Source organism: Falco punctatus (genome assembly GCF_963210335.1).
Source record: "Falco punctatus genome assembly, chromosome: 17".
NCBI classification, from domain to species: domain Eukaryota; kingdom Metazoa; phylum Chordata; class Aves; order Falconiformes; family Falconidae; genus Falco; species Falco punctatus.
The window spans coordinates 703,972-731,182 of record NC_137597.1 but is presented as its reverse complement, the minus strand read 5'-3'; the positions used below and the strand labels follow the sequence as shown (position 1 = coordinate 731,182).

Below are 27,211 nucleotides of genomic sequence, written 5' to 3'. Positions count from 1 at the left end.
CCTCTGCCCCCCCTCCCTTCCCTGTGCCGCTGTGATTTTGTGTGTGTGTGTGTGTGTGTGGGGGTGGTGACCCGGGCTGGACCGAAGCTGCTCTTACCGCTCCCCCTCCTCCGCTGGACAGGGGGGACAGAATATAACAAAAAGCTCACGAGTGGGCACAAGGATGGGGAGGTCACTCCGCCATTACCTCCGTGGGCGAAACAGACCGAACCTGGGGAAATCAGCGCGATTGATTAGCAGTCAAGTCAGAGCAGGAGAATGTGCAGGAAAAGCAAATCTTCAGAACACCTTCCCTCCAGCCCCCATTTCTACGGGGCTTAACTTTACTGCCGATTTCCCTGTCTCCTCCCCGCAGGGGGATGGGGAACGGCAGCTGCGGTCGGTTGATCACACAGTTGTTTCTTCTTCTTTCTCCTCCTTTTCCTCCTCCCCAAACCTTGCCATACAAACCCATCGTGGTTTGATTCCCTGTAGCTCTCCATCCTATTCTTCTGTCCTGCTCCCTCTTCCCTTCTGTCTTTCTCTCTCATTCTGCTGCTCCCTTCTCTTTTACTCTCTCTGCTTGTGTCCCACTCCCTCTCCTTCTCCCCTTTTCTTCATCATCCGCCTCTGTCCTGCAGCCCAGGGCTGGTTTTCCCTTTACATCTCTGTCCTCATCTGTATCCGTCTCTTTTTAGGTTTTCTTCTTCTCTTCCCCCGGCCCTCCCCCCCCCTCGCCTTTCCCTAATGTTTCTGGTCTGTTCCCTGACGTTCTTTTCCTCCTTGCACCTGTGCGTGCCACTTGGGGTCCAGGGAGTTGTCTGGAGGCGGGGAGCACCTTCAGGAAAGTCTGTGTCCAAAGAGGCACTTACTACTGTGGAATTCCTGACTCCCCCCAGGCATGGGAATCTCCCAAGCCAACACCACAACTGACCTTTTCTTGGTGTTTTTTAAAGGTGATGCCATGAAAGGATGGGGTAAGAAAACCTGATGCCCTAAGCGTGTCATTTCCAGAGAAACATGTTGCTTATACGCCTTCATCTGGGAGGAGGACAGGTGAGTACATTGTGTTGTTTCAGCGCAGCTGTGCTTTTATTAAGAGGAATGACCTTTTTCTTGTTAAGAGTTAGGGGTTGCTTTTTCTGAGAATTCTGCCCGTCTGTTCAACAATCGCTGATGTGTTGCGTGCTTTTCCCTCGAGGAAAAGGACCCTGTCTCAGTCTTATTTATTCACCATTGCTCGCTCTGTTGTAGAAAAAATTTCTCACCATAAGGCTCCAGCACTTCCAAACAGCAGCTTGGTGGTCTGCATAATGTATCTGTAGTCCCGTCTCAAGGAATGCGTTAATGGTGTTACGAATTATAAATTCGTAAAAAATTAAAAGCTTCCTGCCGTAGGAAGACAGTGTGTTGGGTTTGAAACCTTTGGGTAGGACAGAAGGAGGTTGCCACCCTGGGTCAGTGGTGAGTGCTGGCATGTATCGTCTGATCTAGAGCTGATGTCTGTCACCACTTTAGCTCTAGAATTACTCTGAGACGCAGGGAACTCCAGTTCCCTTCAGCTGCAGCCTTGGAGGTTTTCCAAGCAGTGGGATGAAATTCCTGTCACAAGCTGTAACCCAGCTTAAGGAGAAGGGGGCACAGTTTGAGTTTTCTTCCACGTAGGCATCAGGGAGGTACAGTTCTGAGCTTGATACTGCTACTAGGAGATGCTTTCAAGTGAACTGAGTGTGGCTCTGGCGACCCAAAAGCTGGACAGGGTTGGCAAATGGTGATGTAGAGTTTTGGTGGTAAACTTGACCAGCCTGTCTTAACGAGCAGGCATGTTCTTTGTTTGCAAGCACTGTTTAGTCCCGCCTAGGCATCCCGAAAGTTTGAAGGGCCGTGGTCACATCATCCCTTGGTCACACACAATGAACAGTTGCCTGTGCTTTTTAAGGAGCATGCTTGGTTATATTTTCTCTGTTTGGCTTTGCATTTGGGAAATAATGTAACAGTTACAGCTCAACTGAAGGAGCACGATACCTGACGTGGCAGAGGAGGAGGTGTGTTTTACTAATTTTTTGGTGTGCATCAGTTTGACCCCAGAATGACATTTTGTCAAAGCTTGTGGCCAGGTTCCGCTGTAGATGTTGACTTGGGGTATGAATGGCTCCAGGTGTGCTTTAGGAGAGCTCTGTTGGTGTAGATGTGCTGAGCAATTGCTCTGCTGTGTGTGCAGCTGTTCTGGTTTGGCTTGCAGGTGTGAGCATGCAAAAGAAAACTTGCAAGTGTGGTCAGCCTTGCTGTAAAGTCAGAACGGTTTCTACTGCTGAGAGCCTCCTGAACATTTCAGGCTGGCCAAGCGTTGTGCCCCGGTGTTTCTGAAAGTCCACAGCTCTGCAGTTCTCTAGGAGGGTGATGCCAAAATGGCACAGAGTAACTGCTCAGAGATGAATTTTGTCTTTAAGCAGCAAAGGTATTTATTTTGTGCAATGCTGGGGAGCTAACCGGTTCGCACCAGACAAACTAGCCCCAAAGTTTTCAGTGAAAAGTCAGGTAATTTATACAGTTTTCACGAGAGGTTACAACATCTTTACATACATATTCATTTGATTTCGACATCTAATCATCATATTCATAATAGATGGGGTTTAGGCGGAGCTTGAGGTGGAGTCTTCTAGAATTGTCTTTTGGGGAGACTTTTGGGTGGTCGTTCCATTCTTTGGCTGGAGCTTGCAAAACCTCCTGACTCATGGCCTTCTCATCTCCTTCAGATGCCCACCTTATCTTTATTTATGACTGCTAGATTGGTCAGAGTACATTTCTCCTGTCTCTTACTTCAGTAGCATCAGCGGAACAGAACAGGCCGTGCCGTCTCTGTTGTATCTCAACATAAACAGAGCATCCCCCAGAGCATGGTACCAAACTCATCCCGAATAATCTTTCAAGACCTTGCTCTGTTTCATTCCCGCCTTTTCTTAGGACTTGGGAAGTCTTTTGTCAAGTTCTGAAGACAAGGGGTTTTGGTAGACATGCATCATTGATCACATTATTTGTGTTCTTCTGACTATGATACTTGGTTTATACCACAGACAGACGTTTAAGAGAGATAACAGGATCATTCCTTCCAACATGACTTAACATGGGATGTATTAAATAGTAGAATACTTGTGTTGCTTTGGGGGAATGGCCTGCAAAGGTGTCCCACCAGTGATGTTCTCCAACTTGTTCTGCATCGGCTAAAGATGGATTTTATATTTTCAGAGTCACGTTTCTCCTGTCGAAGTATGTGTTGGGCCGTTCTGTTTATTTCTTGGACCAGCCTTTCTATGTTGGGGTGTCTAAGCATTGCTTTGAAGAGGCTAATGTTCATGCCTATTTGTAATTTAGGTATATCATGATACAGGGTATAATCAATTCCAATTAACTGTCTGGTAGTTACAGGAACAACATAAAGTCACAGCCTACAATTCTAGTAAAATTACACATACAAAATTTAGTACCATTTGCCATTTCATGACAATTATCGATACTCTTGTTACCAGAAGAAGTTGTAACACATGTGCATCCATTTCCTACATAAAATACTTGTGGCTGGGCTTTAATATGTGGAAACATTTCAAAAGCACGCATAGCCTTTTTGATACCTAAACACAGATCTTCATTCTCTATTACTGCATTTTCACAGATGTATCCCAGATGTTCCCTGGGGATACATACTTCCATGTTCATTGACTGCCACTTGCCTTTGGTCGGACCATAACTTGCCCAAACATTATGGCCTAGGGGTCTGACGGTGACTTTCTGGTGTATGGCTCCTAGTGTCGCAACGGGAAAGATTGCCTGTTCTTTTGCTGCACTAATTGGGAGCACATATGCTTCAGTTTGCTCCTGTTGTGGGTTGTAGGTGAAGTTTACTAGTTGTCACCAAGCCTGGTGATGTTTTTCAAACTGAGTGGTGAGGCTGGTTTTGCCTATTAATTCCCTTATTTCTTGAGATAGTATTCCTGATGTTCCTTCCCTTAACATTCCTGCGGCTACGGATTGTACCCACTGCTGAGTATTGGACAGCAAGTGCAACCTTTTTTGCTAATGCCCCCAGTCTGATGAGATTACTGCTGGAACCCCAAATCATGGTACTATTTCTTATAATAGTGCTTTGGTTACTACTTTAGCTTTATTGGTTCAGCAAGGATGTGTTTCTGGCCACCCTAAAAAGGCATCCGTCATGACCAGCAGGTATCAAGACCCCCCTTTTCTTGGGAGTTCTGAGAAATCAGTTTGTCACTGTTGCCCTGGATAATTTTCTTCTCCAATTGTCCCCATTTGATTCATGTTCTCCCTACAATTTTGTCAGTCTAAATATTTATACTATGAGTCAGTGCCCCAATGGGTCTTGTGATGTTCTTCCTTCCTGGGTGACCCTCTTATAACAGCGGGGGCCATTCCTCACATCAAGGTCTGGCATGGCACATGTTCCCACCACTCCGCACCTACTGGCTTGCAGCCAACAGCAGAATTCAAGATTCTTCTTGGTGGCCAACACAGAGGCCAACCCAGTCTTGCCCTTGACTACGGTAGGAGGCACCTGACCAACCTTATTCCTTGTACTTTGTTGTCAATGCAGAGTTTCATCTGCGCATCCCATAACAAGTCGCTGCCATGGCAAAACACACAGATTTACATTGGTAGTAGAACTACTACAGAGTGCGTTTTTATTTCAGTTTTTGTGCCAATATCCCCCACAGCCCTGCTGACCAAGGGATACTGTTTTGCCCGAACTGGGCAGGCCCCCCTTTTCATTTCTGCTGTAACAGGTAAAGCATTTTTTGCCTTACCTGGAATTTACTCCCGGATATACCTGGTTAAAGATTTTGGTGAAATGGCATTCTGATTTTTTTTTTCTTAATTTGTACTTCAGAGGTTTCACAATGCTTTTTCCTGGCGGCCAGTAGCTCCCACAACTGTAATAAATTCTTTTCTCGCTGAAGTTTAACACCAAATAAGTTGGTTTTGTATTCACTAAAAATCCCACCTCCTTTTTCTCTAGTCCCCAGCTTTAATTTAACCAGTGGATCCGCTAGGGCGGATTCCCCAGGCCTCTCAGTCTGGTTCTGATGCAGTCACCGGACCCCCCTGATGGTTCTTCAGCTTTGGGCAATCTGGCTGCCCGTGCCCACTTCCCTACGATGTGCCCACTGATCCGGGCCCGCAGGGCAGGGTTCGCTCTTTCACCTCTGCCAGGCATCCCTCCTCTGCCTCTGCCTTGTCTTCTCGCCTTAGTCCCTCTGCCAGTTTTCACTTTTCCCGAAGCCGCCGCCGTAGCTGTGACTACAGCACGACCCGGCTTTCCTTCTCTGACCTGCTGTGCACGTCCGTGCTGCTTCTGTCAGCTTCTCTACATGGCGATTACCCAGGAACAATCAACCCTTTTTCTCCTCCTGTTGGGTCATCCTGATAGTCTTTCACAACCGACTTCCAAGCATCTAAATCTCCCATCACAGATTCGCCTTTATTCCCGCCCGCCCCCCGCCCCCACTGCGTGCCCCGAAGGGGCCAGTTCCCGGTCCTGTCGTGCTGCCAATGCTGCGGCCCTTGGGGTGACATTGTCAGGTCCTTCAGCTCTGGTGTCAGCAACAGCGACCCCCGTCTCCTCGCACTGGAAGGATTCGGGGCAGGAGATGCTCCCTGCTCTGCAGCAAGCACAAGTGCCTGCCTCTGCAACAGCACCTCTGCTTTAACCCTTTCGAACCCTGAACGCAAATCTGCTCCGTGCTGCTTTAAGTCTGTGTCCTTACCTGTGGTGCCTTTGCCAGCAACCAGCCTGCCATGCGGCCAGCCTGGCTCAGCCGCACCTCCCAGTGGGTGTGGGGCTTTGTGCAAACTCACCCCAAGACTTTAACCCTTCCCTGGGGTCCTTGACACCCCCCCCCCCCCCCCCCCCCCCCCCCCCCCCCGCCTCAGGTCCTACATTAGTGCAAGTTTTTATCTCCCAATGCGCTTCACCCCAGGAGGAGCCACAGCCTGAGGCTCTGTCTTTACAAGACACAGCGATCCTATATTACACAAAAAACTTCAACAAGAACATCTTTCTAGTTTAGGTCTCAGTTTTTCCTTGTCCTTTTCTAGAGCCAAAGTCAAAGGATCAGGTGGTGCTATATTAATCCCACGCTCCTTCTGCCACACTCTGTATGGCTTCTCAATGTGAAAAACAAATCTGCATGCGTCGTCCCATTTCCCTTGTCATCTTAAAAATAGCATTAACTGTAGCGAGGTGTTACAATTTCCTGATCTTCTAAGATGTATAAAGGCCACCATTGATTATCATATTTTATCAATGTTTGCTTGACGTGTGGAATCAGACTCCACAATCTTTGTCAGATTGTAAAGTAGGTATGTTTATTCAGCGCTGGGCAGCACCAGGGGTAGTCCCACCAAAGCCGTGTGCGCCAGGGGCAACAACTTGTCTCAATTTATAGAATCAAATGTTGCATATACATAAGATTTCCAAATATACCTATACATATTCATAACCTAGCCCTGCTTCATATTAAAATTAGTTCCAAGAAGTCATTTCCATATGTCCCTCCCAACTGCGTTTGCGTAGTGCCTCTTGCTGGTCGTGGGGGTCATGGGGATGAAGGCTTGGTAGTCTTCCTCACTCTGAACCTTCTCTCTTTGCCAGACTCAGTTGCTCCTTGGTCTTTGTCCAGACTATAGAGTTGGTTTTAGCTAGTTCTCATCACAAACTGTCCTTCAGGAGGAGCTGTAGACTCCTTGCTTCAGTTAATTTACACAATAGTTAGTAAAGCAAAGCATTATTTGTCAACAACAATCTAGGTAATCCTTAAGCAATTAGACCTACTAAAACTGCTTTAACCCTTTCCCTCACACTCCCACCCTGCGGTCCTCCTGTATTCTTCCAGTGAGCCAAAATACAACCCAAAGGGCTCATGTTCACTCCTTCCCCACTCTGTTGACCTCCCATTTCACCTTTATGCAATACAGTAAATAATAAAAATTATCACAAGTTGCAGGTTTCAGCACTCGCTTTGTAGCTGAGCTATGTCTCAGTTGCACAAAACACTCGCACAAAAGGGCCCGTTACACACTCACTCTGCTACTCGGATAGATAGCAACAATACCATTTTATGATGGACATTCCGACCTCAAACACCGTTATGCCACCCCAGAACGTTAAATATCAACAAGAGGTCTCAACTAACACACGGTACCGAATTTTACAACAGATGACAAAATGGCCAAAAGACATTCTTGAAGAGAACCCAAATTGGCCAAAACACACCACTCGGGAGGAAACCTGTTACCCCTCGAGAGGCCCCTTCCCGCTACCGCAGCAAGGAGAGCACCCGAATTCCCTCCCCCAGCCTTTCCAGGGGCAAGCACCAGCGCTCTTTACCTCACGTAGGACGTCTCCTCACAACTTACAGGTATCCCCAACCCAACTGCGACATACCTGGTCCACTGATGATGGTCCCTGTCTGTCCTCGCAGTCATCTAGGTGAGTAGGGGAGTCCTCCTGAGAAACCTTGGGGGCACCCAGAGGAGTCCCGTCCTCAGCAGGTCCTACAGCCGGACAGAGAGGGTCTCACCTGGGTCGCCAAACTGTCACGCGGAATCGAACTGTACAACTCGAGGGCAGTTACAAAGAGGTATGTTTATTGCAGCGTTGGGTGCAAGGGGGATCACTACTCCTAACTTGCACGCTGTTTCAACAAGCCGACAGATATTTATTATACAAAGTCATGCAAATACGTAAGGTTTCCAAAAATTCATTATCATAACCTGCTCCCTCTGGCGCTTCTTCAGGATGTACTTTTCATCTTATTGGGCAGTTACCTAAATTTCCTGATTACCTTTGCGTACATTAGCAGTCTGTTGTTTAGTTTCTGTTACCTACTAGAGTTCTTTACACTTCCATCATCTAACCTTTTGTTCAAGTGTAACACATCTGCTGGCTAACGATGAGCCCCAAGCTAATATGTGCCCATGGGGCTGGTTTTAATCTCTATCAAGGTCCTTTCCAGCTGGGCTCTACTATGATTCTCTCACTTTGAAAACAGGAATGATGAGGCAGAGTTTGACCTTAAAGCTTTTAGTTCTGAAGAGTGTACATTTTCAGGTCCTTCAAAATGGAACCTTGTTCCACAGAATGCTCTGGATTTCCTCCTGAGAATACCATGAGAAACATGGCAGGGAATGGCAAGACTGGAACAAAAACCCCTGGAAGTTCTCTGGGAAGAAAAGATAGGCAGCGGCATAGTAAATTGTCTAAAAGAGTAGGTCAGATCTCCAGTAAAGGAAATAGAATTGAGGAAACAGTAAACAAAGAGCAGATGACTGGTTCTGCAAGCCAACAGGCTCACTGGGCAGGACTTCCTGATCTTTTGGTGCCCAGGAAGGGACTCTTGAGCCTGATGCAAATCTGGATTACAAGACAGATTTCTGATTCAACCAGAAGTGCAGATACTTCAGAAAGCTCCAAACAGAACAAGCGTAAGAGGCCACCTTGCGTGTATGGAACAGGCTGTTACAGGTGAAGCAAAAATAAACCCAGCTTAAGCTAGCTTGTTATTAAGAAGTACTGTATTAGCCACCGAAAACAGTAAAGTTGTTACAAGCTTTGATTTGAAAGAAATCTTTTGGTAAATGGGGACTGATGAGAAACCAATGGCATAGCAAGAATTTTAAAAGTATAAAAGGAGGAGCCGGGATGTCTTGCTAACTTCCAATATAACCTAAACAAGGGATGATGTACTTCAGCAGATTAAACGATGCAGAGTTCTAGGAAATAAGAAACAAAGGTCCACTTTAAAAAGGAAAGAAATAAACCCCCCTGTGTGTACAGTACATGTACCGGCAGGGAGAAGAGATATAAATGACTGAAATGCCCAACATAGACCCTGTAGGCTTATTTTATTTGCAGCTGAAACTTTTATGAAAGATGAAGTTAATTGTATGCTTTGTGATCTGACTATTTAAAATGCTTATTATTTGTTATCCCTAAATAATGGAGAATTGCTTCTGTTGTAACTTGGCCAATCTGCACCATTTTTTTTTATTATTTTTTATTTTTTAAGCATTCAGTCCCCTCTTAAAACCAGAACAAGTCACAGTTATAAACTCCCTGTGAACCCTTATCTGGTCAGTGTCTTTGGTGATACTTCAATTGAGGGATGATTTTTTTTTTTTTCTGCTACTCATATCCTCTCAATTCACAATCTGTCATACAAATGTTTTGTGTGATACAAATGTTCCAGCAAGATCCCCAAAACCCCAGTGCTGAGTGCCTGGTCTCCTGCTAGTTCTTTCTGCCCAGAAAAGATCTGTAATGCCATGTGTTAATATATTGAAGAGAAGATAGGCATCTAGAGGTGTTCCTGAGGGTAGCAAGTGACCAGTGACCTGAGAACTGCCTTTAGGAGAAGATTTTGAGCACTACATAAATCTATGTACATTGTAAGCACAAAAGATAAGGCTAATCCAGGAAACAGGAGGTCCTGTGATTTTTATTTTTTTTTTAAATATTATCACTGTTACTACTTTTGTATTTTTTACCTCTTCCCCCAAGGGGCTTGAGTGACAGTAAAAACTTAGGTTGTTCAGCAAACAAGCAAGCACAAGTAAATGGGTTCTTGTGTATGTTTGGTGTGCCTGTTGCCGCAGATAACTGCGTAAAGCTGTTGTGTTCATGAGCACATCAGACTTCCAGTTTTCATGTAGCATTCCTTCGTGTATCTCAGTTTTTGCCCTTCATGATTATGAGGAGGACATGGTTCATTAGGCAGCCAAGCTGATCCAGTAGTACAAATGCAGCCTTTAGTTTGCTCCAGCTACTTTTCATTTTGCTCAGACAAGTTTTCCCCTCTGTGGGGGTGAAGCTGATCCAATGCTCTGACATGCTGAAGGATTCCTAATGTTTTGGAAGGCAAGTTTTAGTTACAGGTAACATGCAATAGGAGTCTGCATGTGCACGTTTCTTCTTGGGTCTTTATTCTAAAACATTTGCGGCAGTACTTTTGGGAAGTGTTGCTTTATAAGAAGAAAAGAATGCTCTGAAATAGCACATAACGAAATCTTATTTTGTTGGAGAAATTTGTAAATAGGAAGTGTCAAAACCATCAGCTTTGGTCTTCAGGAAATGTGATGAGACTAAACCTGCTTGTTTGCAAAGAAAGGTGCTTTATCGTCTGTCCTGTATGTGCTTTTAATGCAAGACCACCAAGTAGTCATTCTGCGCCAATGAGATAGCTATGTTGCAGTAAAGCAAGCCATTGCAGTTACCCGTATTCTTGACAGAAGTGTGCATAAGTGTGATGTGAATGGACGCTTTGAAGGAACGCATTGATAGCGTATTCAGTTTTTGATTGTGTAGTGTTCTCCTTGAGCAAAACCTGTTTTTTAGAGTTGCTAAGGAGGAGGAGCTGCTTTGAGTGCTCTTTTGAGTACGATGAGTAGCTGGTTTTTGTCTCCTTCCATTAACCTTATGAAAGGTGTCTTCTAGCACAATGTGCTGTAGGAGTCAACGTCTTAAATGAGGACTGCTTTGGTAACCATAACATTTCCTTACAGTGTTCTTTCTAGGTGAGGTTTCATATAAAATGTCATTTTTCCAATAACTGAATGTTCTTCAGTTTACTAATCCATATTTTATAAACTCCTAGTAAGAGGTACTTGTCTTCTGCATATGACAGGCACCTTTGGTGGGTGCGTGGTTGAACAGCACAAATGGAAAAGATGAAATGTTAGTTTAATTGATTTTATTAGATGTCTCTAACACATACCTGAAATGTTTAGGAAAACTTTGTAACCCATAGCTCAGTTTCTTCATTTATGAATTTGAAAACACTGCTTTTTGAAAGAGTCAAGCTTGATTCACACTTCTCTCTGCAAAGATTCTTGTTCTTATCCTCCGTCAGTGTGAGATTCTCTTCCTGTGGCAGTCTGAAGCTTTTTCCAAATCGAAAGAAACTGCTGTTACCACTAGGAGGCAAGTGCTCTGTCTGTGTTATATCTGACTATATTTGTTGTCAAGGAACTTACTCTTTGAATACTGTCTTGTGTTCATTTTCTTGTCTGCTGCTCGCTTTTCAGAAGTTAGAAGAGTAGGGATTTAAAAATAAAACCAAATCCAAACCCAACCCCCATTTCGAGTTGCGTAGTAGGGGTGTGGTACAGCTGAACTCTCATCTCTGAAATTGTAATTTCACAATTTTTGTCCACAATTCTATCCTTTGGCTAGCCTGTGGTACAGTTCTGTGCTGACTGGGTGTGTGTGAATCTTTCCTATAACTGTCAAAGCAGGGCATGCTCAACCAGCCTTTGGATTTGTATATGCATTCTTCTAAATACTGTGCTCTTTGCTTATGGAAAGAAGTATTTTTCATTTCACCTTCAGCTTGTAAATCTGGCAGCTACAGACTTGCATCTGTCTTTTTATGAGACCCGTTTTCTAGTAAGACTTACCGTTTAGAACTTATAAACATCTTACACGCACTTGTGGCGTTAACTTCAGGCTTGAATACTATGGCTTTATAACTAGTGCTGGTGAGTCATTATGTTTTCCTTACCAGTTTCTTTAGTAGGCTGAGAAAATAAGCCCTTGAGATGGCAGGGGTCTCCTGCATGTGATTAAGAAGAGCCAGGGATTCTGACCTTACCACTTAAATTTGTTTTAGAAAAAGCTTTTAAGATGCTTTTGGGAGCTGCATAGATGAAAACTGTCTTGAGTATTTCACTGAGCGATGCTCAGCTGCTGCTGGAGATGACTGCATTGATTCTGAAGAACTTTGTAAGTGTTACTTGCATAATTTTTATTTGCATAATTTTCTGTCACAAATTCAGAGCTTCTGTGTATGAGAAAGCAACTCTCCTAAAGCTTTATTCTTAAAATAGGCTTTTAATTGGTTATTTTTTGTGCGAGTAAAGCTTAATGATTTTGTTTTGATCAAATTAATAATGTACTCCTGTGCAGCAAGGTTTTGTTGTAAAACTAACTTTGGAGTGCAGCTTCCAGCGTGAAAGGTGCTGTGCTCTTACAACTCAGATCTCTTGTATTCAAAAAAACCCAAACAAACCCTCAAACAAACCAAACTCTTAATAAAAGGAAGAAGATTTTTGCAAGAAGGGATAATGTGTACTTAATATTAGCTGTGCATTTCTCTGCTTCTATTTATTTTGCTGGATATCGTTGCACAACATCTAGAAATGGAGTAAGTATAAATTATCCACATAAAGGTAAGATAAACTATGATGTTGTTACTAGTCCTGAGCATCTGAAATAGGACATGTTTAAGGTGCTTCACAGGTGATGAATAATTTGAGGGGCATCATCCACTGGCCCAAAGAATCCTGAGGCCCAGTGATAGGGTGCGTACCTCAAGACCCTTCCCTTTTTCTTGCTTCCTCCTATACAATTTTTTTTTCTTTTTTCTCTCCTGCAATAAAGGCTCTTTGGTATCGGCCAAATAGCTTTTGAAGTAAATTCATGAAAGGAACTGGCTATCACCTAAAACAGAATAGGTTAGCTAACTGGCAGCTCTTAGGCCTTCTTTCCTTCATGACTATGATGCTGCATGTATCTTATTGTAGGAATAAGTATTAAAATGATTTCACAGAGCATTAGCTGCTTCTGTGTCCCTTTGAGAAGATGAATTGTGTTTCAAATGTCTGAACTCAAATTCTGGCTAATATTGCTAGTACGTTAGCTCTGTGCATTTAGAAAACAAAGCAAGTAGCCTCTAAAATGACTTGGTTTCATCCCATTTATTTTTAAATGGCAAAAGAAGTAGGCAGCCAGCCTGAATGTGGCATTAGAAGTGATGTTTTCTGAGAACTTGTAGAATAAAAGACTGGTAAATGCAGCCTTGCAATGATATCTAGTGAAACAGTATTTACTTAACCTACAGTCTGCAGAAATCAACAGAAAAGACCAGAACCAGAACGAGGCGTCTGTCACCTGTGTAAATAGGACTAAGGGACACTGGATCTCTGATAAGTAGCTCCTGGAAGAGTTTATCTGTAGCTTGCTTGCTGAGTTTCCCGAGTGAAAGATACCAAGCAGATGGAGATGTAAAAGTATTAATACTAAATATCTAATCTGTTTTCGGTGCCTGAAAGGAGGCCTGAATGGTTAGCGGGGCTCACGGTGCTTAAGTAATCATTTTGCAAAAGCTGTAACAAACGCTTTTTCTCTTACGGTGTTGTTACCGAAATCTCGGAATGAAGAACTTATCGACACCAATGTGATGTAGATAAACAGACACTTCTTTATTGACGGCCGGGTGCGTGAGCGAGTCCTCTCACGATCAACGCACCCGGCCGTCAATAAAGAAGTGTCTGCTTATCTACATCACATTGGTGTCGATAAGTTCTTCATTCCGAGATTTCGGTAACAGTTTTGGCGACCCAGATGGGACCTCGCTGAAGGAGACTGGAGGAGTCGGGGACCTGATCGGTTCCAGCCGGCACCGAGGATTTCTCGGGGACACCCATCGATCCCCGATCCGTAAGGCTCTTCGCGACGTTCCCTGGATTTTTTTGGGTAAGACACTTCTTCTTTTTAATTGTAGTAAGTGCGTGCACTAGAGGAAGTGGGCAGGAGTCCCACTATAATAAGTGTATGGGAAAGAGTGGGATGGAGTCCCACCAGTGGGTTGGAGTCCCACTGAGTAAGTCTACCTGTCAGACGCGGTGAAAGAGCTGCGCAGGGTAGGACTAGGAGTCTGCCCGTAAGACATAACGAAAGCTATTGCAGGGTTGGACTAAAAGGATCCTTGTGGAAGTGGAAACCTAGGCGTCTGCCCGTAAGACATAAGCGAAAGCTATTGCAGGGTTGGACAAAAGTGTAGACAAGAGAAACTATATGCTATAGTGTTCTCTAAGGTAGTGCCTCTAACAAGAAGTTAGAAGTTTTAGTGCTTTTTGTTGTTTTGTGAGTCTGTGTATTAAGAAGAAAATTAAGAGGTATAATATTGGGTTATATGTTTGTCTTTTTGTTGTTTTGTGAGTTTGTGTATTAAGAAGAAAATTAAGAGGTATAATATTGTGTTATATGTTTGTTTAAAGTAACTGTGGGAAAGTGTGAGTGTGGCTGTAAGGGTGAGATGTGTAATGGAGAACGAAAGCGAGTGTGGAGTGTGGATCCGCGGATCGGAGTGACAGAGTTGAATAATTGTGTATTGTACTGTGAGTAATTACACCATGGCAACTAAGTTAACTCGGTCGTTTAAAAGTAAAAGCATGGGTAATCTTGCTGTAAATGACAAAATCCCGAAAAATTCTTTGTTGGGATGTTTATTGGCACGTTGGGGAAATTTACAGGATGATCTGCAAAAGAGCCAGGTGATTGAGTATTGTAATAATTTGAGTATTGTAATAATTGGTGACCTTTGTATATATTGGATGATCAGGAAAAGTGGCCCACGAATGGGACACTGAATTATAACACTATTTTGCAGTTAATGTTGTATTGTAAAAGAGAAGGGAAATGGAATAAAATGCCAGATGTGGATTTGTTTTTTTTACTTAAGACAAAGAAAGGATTGGCAGGATGAATGTAAGCTAACTATTAGAGATAATTTGGTAATGGCTATAACTTCTGATAATAAGAAAGTGGAAAAAAAATGTTGTTTAAATTGTGAGGTTGGGAGTGGATACAGGAGCGACATTTTTTTATTAAATACCTGTAAAGGAAAAACTGGAACAAAAACAGGCCATTCCTGCAACCCCTGGATTTGAAATTTGGAAATAAGATAATTACACATGAATTTTTGTATGTATCAGAATGTCCGATACCCTTCTTAGGAAGAGATTTGTTATCCAAATTAAATGCACAGATTGTTTTTGACGAAGGAGAACTTTTCTTGAAAATACCTGAGTCAAAAACGGGAGAAATCTTGATGATACAAGAAAAGGTAAAGGAACAAGAAATTCCACCGGAGGTGGATTTGGCAGTGATCCCTACTGTATGGGAAACAAATATTCCTGGTAAATCGAAACTAGCAGAACCTGTTAAAATAGATTTGAAGGAAGGGGCAGGAACAGTGAGAATTAAACAATATCCAATCAAACCGGAAGTGAGACAGGAATTGAAGAAATGGAGTGATAAATTTTTGGAGTATAAAATTTTGGAAGAATGTGAATCTGAGTATAATACTCCTATTTTACCAGCCAGAAAACCCTCGGGTGAATATAGGCTGGTGCAAGACTTGAGAGCAGTATATCAAATAGTTAAGGATATTTATCCTGTAGTAGCAAACCCTTATACACTGTTAATAGCATTGAGGGAGACTTATCAGTGGTTTACAGTGCTTGATTTAAAAGATGCTTTCTTTTGTATACCTTTGGAAAAGGAAAGCAGAAAACTGTTTGCTTTTGAAAGGGAAAATCCTCAAACCAAAAGATGCAGCTGACATGGACTGGATTACCCCAAGGATTTAAAAACAGTCCAACTATTTTTGGAAATCATTTAGCTAAGGAATTTGAAATCCAGAAACAGGACAAATCAAGACCTGGGCATTTATTTTTACAATATGTGGATGATATATTGATTGTTACAAAAGAAAGATTTATTTGTATACAAGTGACTATTGACCTTTTGAATTTCCTGGGACTAAATGGGTATAAGGTATCCAGGAAGAAAGCACAAATAGCCTGCCAGACTGTGATATATCTCGGCTTTGAGATTTCAAAAGGACAACGACAATTAGGAAAAGATCGCACAGAAGCTATTTGTGGTATACCTGAGCTGAGAAACATTCATGAACTCAGAGCATTTTTGGGAATGACTGGGTGTTGTCGCCTTTGGATCATGAACTATGGGCTAATAGCTAAACCGCTGTACGAGGCCCAAAAGAACTCTCCCTTTGTATGGGGCCCACAACAGCAAAAGGCTTTTGTAGAGTTGAAACGTGCCTTAATGTCTGCACCTGCCTTGGGACTGCCGGATCTAACCAAAGATTTCCAGCTGTTTGTACATGAAAGACAACACCTTGCACTGGGCGTGTTAACCCAGAGGACAGGAAGCTGGAAACGACCAGTTGGATATTTCTCTAAACAACTGGACACAGTGAGTAGAGGGTGGCCAAACTGCCTTCGAGCAGTGGCCGCAACAGTGATGCTCATACAAGAAGCTCAGAAATTGACTTTGGGAAGAACAATAACAGTCTATGTCCCACACATGGTGATAACTGTCCTAGAACAGAAGGGGGGACATTGGCTGTCCCCCAGCCGAATGATGAAGTACCAGGTAGTACTGACTGAACAGGATGATGTGATTCTAAAGACAACTAACCTGGTAAATCCTGCAGTGTTTTTAAGTTCCGTACAGGAAGAAGGACGACTGGAACATGATTGCTTGGCTACCATCGAGTATGTTTATTCCAGTCGTGAAGATCTGAAGGATGTGACATTGGAGCGACCAGACTGGGAATTGTATACTGATGGAAGCAGCTTTATGGAACAAGGAGTCCGATACGCCAGATATGCGGTAACAACAGAGACTACAGCTATAGAAGCAGGAGCATCGGCGAGTACCACATCAGCCCAAAAGGCAGAACTCATCGCTTTAATTCGAGCCTTAGAGATAAGCAAAGACAAGAGAGTAAATATCTGGACTGATTCAAAATATGCCTTTGGGGTAGTGCATGTCCATGGAGCTTTGTGGAAAGAGAGGGGGTTATTGTCCTCTCAAGGATCAAACATTAAGCATCAAACAGAAATTTTACGATTATTACAAGCAGTTCAAAAGCCAGATCAAGTAGCAATCATGCACTGTAAGGCACACCAGATTTGGAATACAAAAATAATAGCTGGGAATAATTTAGCAGAAAAAACAGAAAAAAAAAAAAAAAAAAGGGAGAGAGAGAGAGAGAAAAAAAGGTAGCAAAGAAACAAGCATTGCAAATGGCAATAATTCCTTCTAAAACAGTAACCCTTCCTAGGGAAAAACTGAGATATTCAGAGGAAGATGACAAATTGGGTCAGTTATTAAATGCTAAGAAAAACTTAGCTGGATGGTGGGTAACTCCTAATGGGCAAGTAGTTATTCCACTTCTTTTGATGAGAGAGATAATTCAAATGAGACACCAAGAATGTCATTGGGGAGCAGAAGCCTTAGTAACATCTTTACGAAAGCAAGGAATATCAGTTAAGATGTTGGGAATAGCTAAAATGGTAACTGCAAAGTGTGAAGTATGTTTGAAAAATAATCCAGTGATTAAGAAAAAGGTTCAAATGGGTAGACTGAAGTCTGGTACAGAACCTGGAGATTATTGGCAAGTAGATTTTTCAGAGTTACCTAGACAAAATGGGTACCGGTACATCCTGGTAAGGGTTGATACTTGTACAGGATGGCCAGAAGCCCTTCCCTGTCGCACCACACAAGCAAAAAGAGGTTGTGAAGTGGTTATTACAAGAAATAATTCCGAGATTTGGAGTTCCTATTGGAATTTCCTCTGACAGAGGTCCACACTTTGTTGCTGAAGTAGTCCAAAGTGTTAGCAAAGTGTTGGGTATTAATTGGGATTTGCATGCGTCTTGGAGACCACAATTTAATGGAAAAGTGGAGAGGATGAATCAAACTTTGAAATGACAAATAAGTAAAATTTGTCAGGAAACCAGTCTAAAGTGGCCTCAGGACTTTCATTGGCATTATTATGAATCAGGGTACAGCCGAAGAGTGGAACCTCAGTCAGTCCTTATGAATTATTATATGGAAAACCATATGAGTCTCTAGAACCAAATCCAAACATATATGTAAAAGGAAAACAAGATGTGTATAACTATTTGCTTTTTCTAAGGAAAACTTTGGCTGTGATTTGAAGTGTAGTAATTTGGAATAGACCTTTATCCCTGGAAAATTCAGTGCATGATTTCCAACCAGGAGACTATGTCTATGTGAAGACTTGGACCTCTGAACCATTGCAGGAGCACTGGAGAGGACCTTTCCAGATACTGCTAACCACTTTTACAGCTATCAAAATTGCAGAATCGGATGCTTGGATACATTATACTTGAGTGAAGAAAGCATCCACTCCGTGGAAGATTGCTAATCGTGACCCAGAGACTTAAAAATTGACTTTGAAACATGTCTAATTTTTTATATCAGGTTATGATTGGGTTTTGGATTTTTTTTTTGGTTGGTAATGTTGGTGGGATCATGGGCTGGCTTGGTGGACAGGAACAAAAGACAAATAGAAACAGAACAAGTGATTGACATTCCCAAACAAATGGCAGAGGAAAATTTGTTGGTAGGATTGACTAAAGAATTTGCCAATTTACAAAACATCACGCAGATCACTGCTTGTTTGCCAATACTGAGGGCAGTAGGTGAATGTATTCCATGGGGAATTTTAACTATGAATTTGACTAACCTGGAACATAAAAATGAAACCAATTATTGTGAACAGAGACCAGTGACTCAATGGTATGAGCAAGTGAAAGTCACTAGAAAACAGTGGAAAACTCCAGGTAGTCTGGCGGATTGTGAAATATTGTTAAATCATATTTTTACCAAAATAGGGAGATTTAAGACTGTGGGATGGTGTTCTTATGATGAACAACTTAAAACCAATGTGAGCAGAAGTATCATGAAATGGAAGTATAATAAAACTTGCCAAGGTACCCAATTAGTAGAACAATGGGACTCTATATGGTCTATGTCCATATTTTCCCATTTTCAGTATATGGCAAGAACTTCTTGGTGTTTTACCTGGGATGGAAAAGTTTTTTTCAGTACTACCCTGGGTCAATGATAGGTCACCTTCATAGGGAGAGAAGGAAAATAGAGCAGTGCCATGGTGGAAATGTGAAAAAGTGTATGATTGCAGTAAAGCAGACTTAGTAATCCAAAGAATTCCTCTGTAGGCCACTCTTTTAAAATATGGTTGTTTTTGTCGAGGTCTTAAGAACACTCTCAATTTGACCAGCACTTTTACAGTTAGGAAAGGAACTTCGTTTAGTAGTAGTAAAACTACTATTTGAAGTCCAGGACATTTAGTTTAGGCATTGAGTGATGGAACCTGGACCACACACTTACCATTAGATGGTAAGGTGAAACAAATTATTTTAGGCATGCCAACATTGTGTCCAATTTGAAAGAAATCACCATTTAAAGGATCCTTAGAAAATTTAGAATCTAAACGAATAAAGAGATCTGAGATAAATGATGATATTTGGAATGAACCATTTATAGGAGTGAAAACTGGTTGGGCACTTGAATCACTTCTAAATCCTACAGCTTCATATAGAAATAGAGCATGGTTCTATCAGTTAACTGGTCAAGTGGAAAATTAGCAAACGTTAACAAAAAGGGGTTTAAGGAATTGAGTATATAATTACAGGCGACCTCCAGAATGACTTTACAAATAGAATGGCACTAGATATGCTCCTACGTAAAGAACATGGAGTGTGTGGGTATCTCAAGGATAAATTGGACCGCTGTTGTATCCACATTCCAAATGTCACTCAGGATGTGGAACATGATCTAGACCTATTGGGAAAAATTGAAAAAGAAACTGAAACAATTCAAAAGGATATGTCAGAAGATTGGCTTGGGAAAATTTTTAACAAACTGGGATGGAATTTGAGCTCTTGGATACAATCTATAATTAAAACTTTGTTTCTGTTACTAGTTGTCTTTTTGATGAGCATGCTAGTATAAGCATGTCTGAAGAAATAGTTTACCAATAGAATTGCAGTGAATCGTATGATTATGAGAGAAGTACCAACTATTTCACCAAGATACGATCCATCACCAAAATATGTTGAAACAAAAGATATATGAATAATGTGAAAGTATTGAAATAATGATTTTCAACACTTTCAAAGGGGGGAAATGTTATCGATTTGTTAATAAGTTAAGATTGATTGATTATATTAGATTGATTAATTGATTTTATAAAATCATTTAATAGAATTAAAATATAGAAGAATAAGAAAAATTTTTGTAGGAAACTTATAGTTGCACAGTAAAAGCTGCTATGAGATCTTCTGTACGTCTTGTACCAAGGCTAGAAGAAGGGCCTGGAACTATTGTTAAAACTTAGGTAATAACTCTAGGGTTGAAAGGTTCCTTTGTACTTAACCAGTCTTCTGTACGCAGAGGTGTATTGAAATGTCAGAATATGAGATTAATGGGAACTGGGGAGAGTCGACTGGAACAGCTTGTAGGTGCCTGCCAAGAAACCGTGAACTTTAGTAGCAGGTAATTCCGGCAGGGGGAGATCGCGACCACCGACTCATATACCACCTACCCAAATCGTACCCTAGACCCATTTCTAGACCTTTCTATGCTTTACTGCGCAGAATCGGATATAGGAGGAGAGTATGTAAATGATTTATGGGAAATGTTATGATTATGCATGAATAATTAATGAATATGTATGAATAAGTTCTATATATGGTGTCTGATTTTGAGACCTGGTGTGCGTTGATCGTGAGAGGACTCGCTCACGCACCCGGCCGTCAATAAATAAGTGTCTGCTTATCTACATCACATTGGTGTCAATAAGTTCTTCATTCCGAGATTTCGGTAACAGTGTTGGTTGAAATGCTGAAAATAATACTGACTGTTCCCTAGAAAGTTCGTAAGAGCCCGTTGTGGTCAGTGAGGAAGCTGCTGTGTATGTCGCTAGCTGCATACATGCTTCTGGCTTGGTGTTTCTAAATGCAGCTGTAACAAGTGCAAATGACAGCAGTAATCCCTCTGCAGTTTAAAGTTATCATTGCTCTTGCTTGAGGCAAGCAGTTCACTTTTACAGTTTGCACAAAGATGTTGATTATGTACACTGGGAATTAGTGGTAAATCACTGAAGTATTTTGTGTATATCTTTTGAAAAATCATTTATTAAAACATCTCACTTTTCTTGCTTTCAAATATGCTTGAAAAAAAGTGTCTCTAAAAGAAATCAGAGGGAAAAAGTAGATTTGCTTTTAGTACAGTATGTTCACTATGACATAATTTTTTGTAGTGTCTTTTGATCTGCCCCATGAATTTCTCCTGAAGTCATAATGTATTTTTCTGTGTTCTTTTTAACATCACTTCTTCACAAAGTGATGTTGTTTATAGCTGCCTTGTCTTGTACGGTGCTCTCATCACTAACATCGGTGTGGCTCAGCTACACACAGAGTTATGTCTTAGGGTACAACTTCATGTCATCGTTGTGATTTGGTATTTCAAATAAAATGCCACGGTAGCCAAGGCAAACCTGAGAGCATAATCAATGTAATGTCCAGGAGACTGCTCCATTGTTTTGCCAATTGATGGGGTCAATAGATAGCACACAGACACCAATACAGAAGATACCCTTGATGCACTGTTTGTTTCAAATTAATGCAGAAAATAAGGCAATATGCACATACAGAAGGATTAGCCTACGGTACCCTGATTCAAACAATAAAACAGATAAGCAAGGCAATGCACCTAATCGTTACTATTCACAGCTAGCTGTAGTGGTTCAGAAAGATACATCACCCGTTGCCCTAACAGGTTGCCATCCTCCAGCTCCGCAGTCGCTGGGGAGCCCCTGTTGCACGAGGATCTGGAGAGCCTGTCCCGGCAGCGGGGAAGTCCTGCGCAGGGCATCTCCTGGTAGGTGAGGTCTGCAACGTCGCTGCAAGAGGGTTCAGCTTTTATACTATTAACAAACAAGCTCACGTAATTCCAAACGCGGAAACATCTGGTTTCACTCTCCTGTCAGATGCCACCAAAGCCTGGCCAGGGGTTGGGAGGAACCGAGGGAGTTCCCTTTATCGACTGGATTTTAACCACCAGTTTCCAGACAAGGCCAAACAGCTGGATTCACAGCTTTGGCCGCCCGCCTCTAAGCAAGGAAGGATGCGCTGTCTCTTCTCTCATGATTATAGTTTATCCAAGGTGCATCTTTTGCTAATGGCCATACATGGTTCACTAATGACCGTGCATATTTCGCTAATGATTGGATACTAAATACATATATTTAAGGTTGGGTTGGCGGGTTCTTCTGGAGGTCAGCTTTGGCTCAGGGCCTGCTGCTCAGGCCCCAGCACTTCATCCCTCTGGAATAATACGCTGGCATTTGAAGTGTTCAAGTGAGTAGTAACTTGCATACGGAACAGAAGTAATGATTGAGACATACTGCCTGAAGCTCACAAGTGATCACCCAAGAGTGTGGGAAGGCTTCAGGACTGCAGTTGCTCGGCTGCCATGGGTTGGCCCTCGCAGCTTGAGCTCAGACTTTGCGAGAGGTTTGTGTAGCACTTGGTAACTCCAGAGGGAGTCATGACGGAGCAAGCCACAGAGCAAGATTCATGCTATGGGACTACATCAGTAGATTGTGTATGTGTTGGAGGCCTGAAACGTAAAGCTGATGATGGCAAATAGGAGAATTCAAGTTTTAACCTCTTGCGGCCTCTGCTGAAACAAAAGTTTTCTTCAATTATCCTGAAAGCAGGTCTTACATTCTGCATCAAGTTAAACATTAAAAGCTTCTCTTTCTGTAACCGCTGAAAATGTCACTGATTCAGTAACACCTTTCTTACCTCTACTTCTCCTGTTTAAATGGAATAGTCAGTTCTTGATCTGTATTTGTCTTTTGCAGGAAGAATCCCATTCACTTTCAGCAGTTTAGTCACCCTAATGATGATGATAATCATGAAACAGAGATCGTAACTCAGGATAACAATGATAACCGGCCTGAATGTCCGTATGGAACGGCTTGTTATAGGTAAGAAGCACTGTACAAAATGGCTTTTCTTGTTTTACAGGTTAAGAATGTTCTCCCCTGGAGTTGCAAATTGACAGTAGGATAGTGATGTTAAATCTTGACTGTGGCTTTCCAAATTTACTGGCGCCAGACTGCTACCTTTATGCCACCAAGGTCTGTGAAAGTATTTGTGATTTCAGCTGGTGAACATGAAGCCTTGACTTTTGGAACCTGTTCAGTGGCCTAGAGATCAAAACTTTCTCATTTTTCAACCTGTAGTAAACTGTTCTTGTATAGGAACAATAATTTATTGTTACATGTTCTTCTTGATATGTAACTTTTAGTTCAGATTTTGACAAAATATTTGTTAAGATTTTGTACAAAACCTCTATTTTAGTCAGTATTTGATTTGTTAGAAAGCATAATTTAGGTACTAGCAAGAAAATCCAGTTTATGGCTGACTGCTGTTTCTTTTAGCAGCTGTTGATTTTCTTCACAAGATCCTTTTGTTCCATTTGTTTCTCAATATCTAGGATTTACACTTGTATTTAGCAGAGTGTAATGACTGCTTTGTAATTGATGCAATGGACAAAAGGATGTATTTTGAGACAACAGCCCTTCTGTGGGGGCATATTGAAACTAACAGCTGCTGTTAAAGATTGTGCTTGAGCAGAAACATTTTCTCTCTCTCTCCCTGGAAGCGTGATGATCCTAAAGAGCGTGTTCTTTATAAAGTGTAACAAAATGGGAGTAACTTTTAAGGAAAAGCCATCTTATGTTCAACTAATGCAGAAGAAGTGTTTCTTTTCTCAAAAACCATCTGTGAGATGAATTTCTCATCTCAGGACGAGAAATCTAGGTTTATACCGCTCCTGAAATTGCCAACATACTTTTCAGGAGTACAATGGACACTATCCAAAACTAAAACTGTCTCTCCTTGCAGATAAGTCAACTCCTGTGCTGTATTAGTTGATCATTTCTTAAACAGTGTTTCATTCTTTTTGGGGTGGAAGAAAGGAGGCACCCACAAAGCAATGATAATTCTTTCCACAAAGCAACAGGTACCATTTGAAGGATTTTGATGTTATTTTTGTTGTCTTTATCTGCTGGCTACTACTGGAATACATAATTGAGTTATCTAAATGCTGTGCCTTGAGTTGGGATCAAATGCTCTGATGCTACCAACACTTGCAAAATACTGGATTAAGCAACTGTTCTGTTTCAGTACGGTATTTAATAGAAAGCTGTACTTGCATGTTTTTATTCAGATAACTATCCCTTCTAATGCACATGAAATGCACTTTGGGATAGCAGTAGCTATAAAACTGTAAATCAACTTCAAGTATGTGAATGTGTAACAAGTTATTTGATGTAAAAATAAGATTTTCTTACTGAATAGTATTCTATTTTTGAAGAATAAGAAAACATAACAACTAGTTTTACAAGGCAGTCTTCACAGCAAGGGTATTTTGTAAAATATCAAAAAAATTCTGCAGTTATAGAAATTAATCTTGTGTTTCGAGCAACGTCAAATGGTATGCCATTCTTAAATAGTGGGCTTTAATTGTTGATTCTTTTTCAGAAGGAGAAATTAGGACAACTGAACCAGTTTTCTTCCAAAGTTAGAATTTTTTTTTAATTTTAATTTTCTGCACAGAAGTAAATTGAGCTGAAACAATTTTAACGTGCCACTCTAATACACTAACACAACAGATCAGCACGGTGTAAGTGGGACCAAGTTAAAACATTAGAACAGCATTGGATAACTGCTTTGGGGGCTGGGATAAATCAGTGTGTTCATGACCTGGATCGCAGCCTGAATGAGGGGAGCATTTATTGCAGATCAAAGAGTAAGTTGACTTTAAATTTTTAATTTTCATTGCATTGATGCTGTTTTTTAATAGAAGATATACACACTTGTATATTGAACTTCCCAGATTGCAGCAGCATATTGCAGAAATGAGTAAACTCTCTTAACAGTCCTTCTTTGGCCTTTCCCTGTGATACTTTGAGACAGGCAATTCTTTTCAATTTCTTTAATTTTCCCAAACTATTTGATTTTTAGCCTTATGTTGCAGAATATGGAAGTTACGGCTGGGTATCTCAGACTTGTGATGCACTGTGTGTGCATTGCACTTTATGCACCAGAGGTTATGTTCTGGTTTTGGTTTTAGTGAGAGTAAATAATTGGATCAGTTCTTATTATGCTGAACAAATGCATCTCATCTTACAAGTCTGGAAACTATCTCATCTCTTGGTTTTGATCAGCTGTCTTTTTTTTTTTTTTTAAAAAGGCTGAAACAAAAGGAACTCTTATGGAACCCTTTTTTTTCTTCCACCCTACATTACGTAAGCTGAGACACTGCAGTAAGGGCACTGGTCACAGAATTTTATTTTAAAAAAGAAGTGAAAATTATTCACAAAATACAAAGGAGTTCTGCGAACTTGTTAGGTTCTTGTTAGGTGTGGAACAAGGTGGCAAATCAAGCTTTTACTGTTTTCTTTGCAGGAAGAATCCACAGCATAAACTAGAATACAAGCACAGTGCACCTCCAGGTAAGCCAAGTTGTTCAGTATAGCTCAAAGTGGGGGGGAAAACCCCCAAACCCAGTAATGGATGCCAACACCTTGGAATAAAATGCTTTAAGTGAGAAAGTAACATTGCATTTGCAGCTTGCTCTGTATTGCCCCGCACCCTTGCTCTTCTTGAGCATGCGGTGTTGCCGTTGTCTGTGATAAGGAAGGTAGGGCTGCTTGGCCGCTGCACACTTACATTCACTTTTTCAAATGTTTTTCAACTGAAACAAGATGGTCTGGGTCAGACACCGCTGACATAGTTTGTATGCTTTATATCTTAGGATTTGACAAAAATGCCAGGTGGCAAGTGGCTGTTTTCATGAGTTTAACAGGTTTTATTGAAAACTAAGCATGGTATAGCATGGTCTTACCAGATCTCTCTATTCTGCTTCCTCCATTTGGAGCTGGAGTATTACAGTGAAAACAGGGAATATACTGAAGTATTTCTCAACATTTCAAATGGATACTGCAGTAATTTTTTTCTGTAGCTTTTTTTCCCATCCCCACAGCAAAATGTGTGTATCCCTATAGCATGTATGTTCTGTTGAGGCTTGGAGGGAATATAATTAAAACTGGATCTGAGATTCTATTCTAAAAGTCTTTTTGTATTCCAGTAACTAGACTTGTTGAAAAACACAGGGGAATATACTGTTTATATTTTGTCTGTTCTTAGGGAATTCAAAGATGTACTTTGCATTCTTTTTGTGCTTTTTCTTAATTATTGGACTTGAAGGGGGTTTTTTTTCCCAATTTAATTCCCAATGCAAAAAGACAATACTTTAGAGCAGAACAGTTAGGGAAATATAATGATAATGCATTTTACTTCAAAAAATCAGGATTATGACATTACCCCTGCCCATGGCAGGAGGGGTGGAACTAGATGACCTCTAAGGTCCCTTCCAACCCAAACCATTCTATAGTTATTAAGGAGAAATTGCATTTATGGAAACAATGGCGTAAAATATTTAAATGCTTTGAAATACTGCAATTGTCTGCTGTAAAAACCCCAACCAGTACTGATGATGTTTGTCTACAGACGGCATGGTTCATAATTGTAAGAACAGTTCATCTGCGTAATCTTTCAAGAATCATTTAATACAAAAAAAAGGTTTTTGGGGGCAGCAGAGTAGTTTTTATACTTGTAAATACAGCACAACCATTGCAGCATTTATTTTAATAAGTCAGTCTTCTGTTGTAGCAACCTCTCCGAATAACCCTTATTGCTAGGTTGTACTCTGTCCTGGCTAATAACATTTCTTTCTTTAGTACCTGAAAGAAGAACACGACAAAAACTTCAAAAAATGGTATGTTCTGATGTTATGAAAGGGCCCATCAGCATGGGATGCAACTGATCTGCTTTGGGTTTTGGGGCATTTAGTGGTGCTGGAGATGCTTGATAATACTTACCTGAGAAGAAGGTAGTCGTTATTTTAGTAAAACTCTGCTTCCTTTTTTGCAAGTAATAGTGCTGGAATTGAATTCCTGTGTGCTGAGCACACCTGTCCTTCCCTGGAAGCAGGCAGCGAAACAAACAAATGTTTTGAGAGACATGTGTGACCAAGTCAATTCTTCCTTCCTTGAACAGGGTTCATAATAGGATGAAAGGAGCCAATAGTTCATCCACAGCTAGTTAAGGTTACCCCATGAAGACTGATTGCTCTTGAAACACTGAGATACTCCTTCTGCATTGCATTGACATTTATTTAGAGGTCAAAAGATATCTGTGGATGTGGTGATGAGCTTTTCTTATATTTACTCTGAGGTATTGATGTTACAGGCTTGTTAGGACTGAAGTGTCGAAGAAGGGTAATGCCTTTCAGCTGGGGCAGTGTTTCCTGTGAACTAGTACGTATCCTTCGAACTAGTTCCTAGACATCAGTGAGGATTATGTAGTATCACAGGCAAGCTGTAGTCTCTCTTGATAATGTAACCTGTAATACTGTGTATGAGTATCTCCTCCATTTACC

The 27,211-nt window shown here is 41.3% G+C and overlaps 1 protein-coding gene across 1 annotated transcript in view; it reads left to right on the top strand.

Annotated features, from left to right (window-relative positions):
* LOC308054520 (uncharacterized protein) overlaps window positions 1–26,935 on the top strand; it is a gene marked incomplete at its 5' end in the record, with an annotated part of 28,608 nt that extends 1,673 nt beyond the window's left edge. Inside the window, 3 exons of the mRNA XM_080367497.1 lie at window positions 936–1,035; window positions 22,563–22,688; window positions 25,177–26,935. Coding sequence (XP_080223623.1) covers window positions 936–939 — 4 coding nt within the window. The 3' untranslated portion in view covers window positions 940–1,035; window positions 22,563–22,688; window positions 25,177–26,935. The remainder of the gene's footprint in view (window positions 1–935; window positions 1,036–22,562; window positions 22,689–25,176) is intronic.
* Window positions 26,936–27,211: the final 276 nt, after the last annotated feature.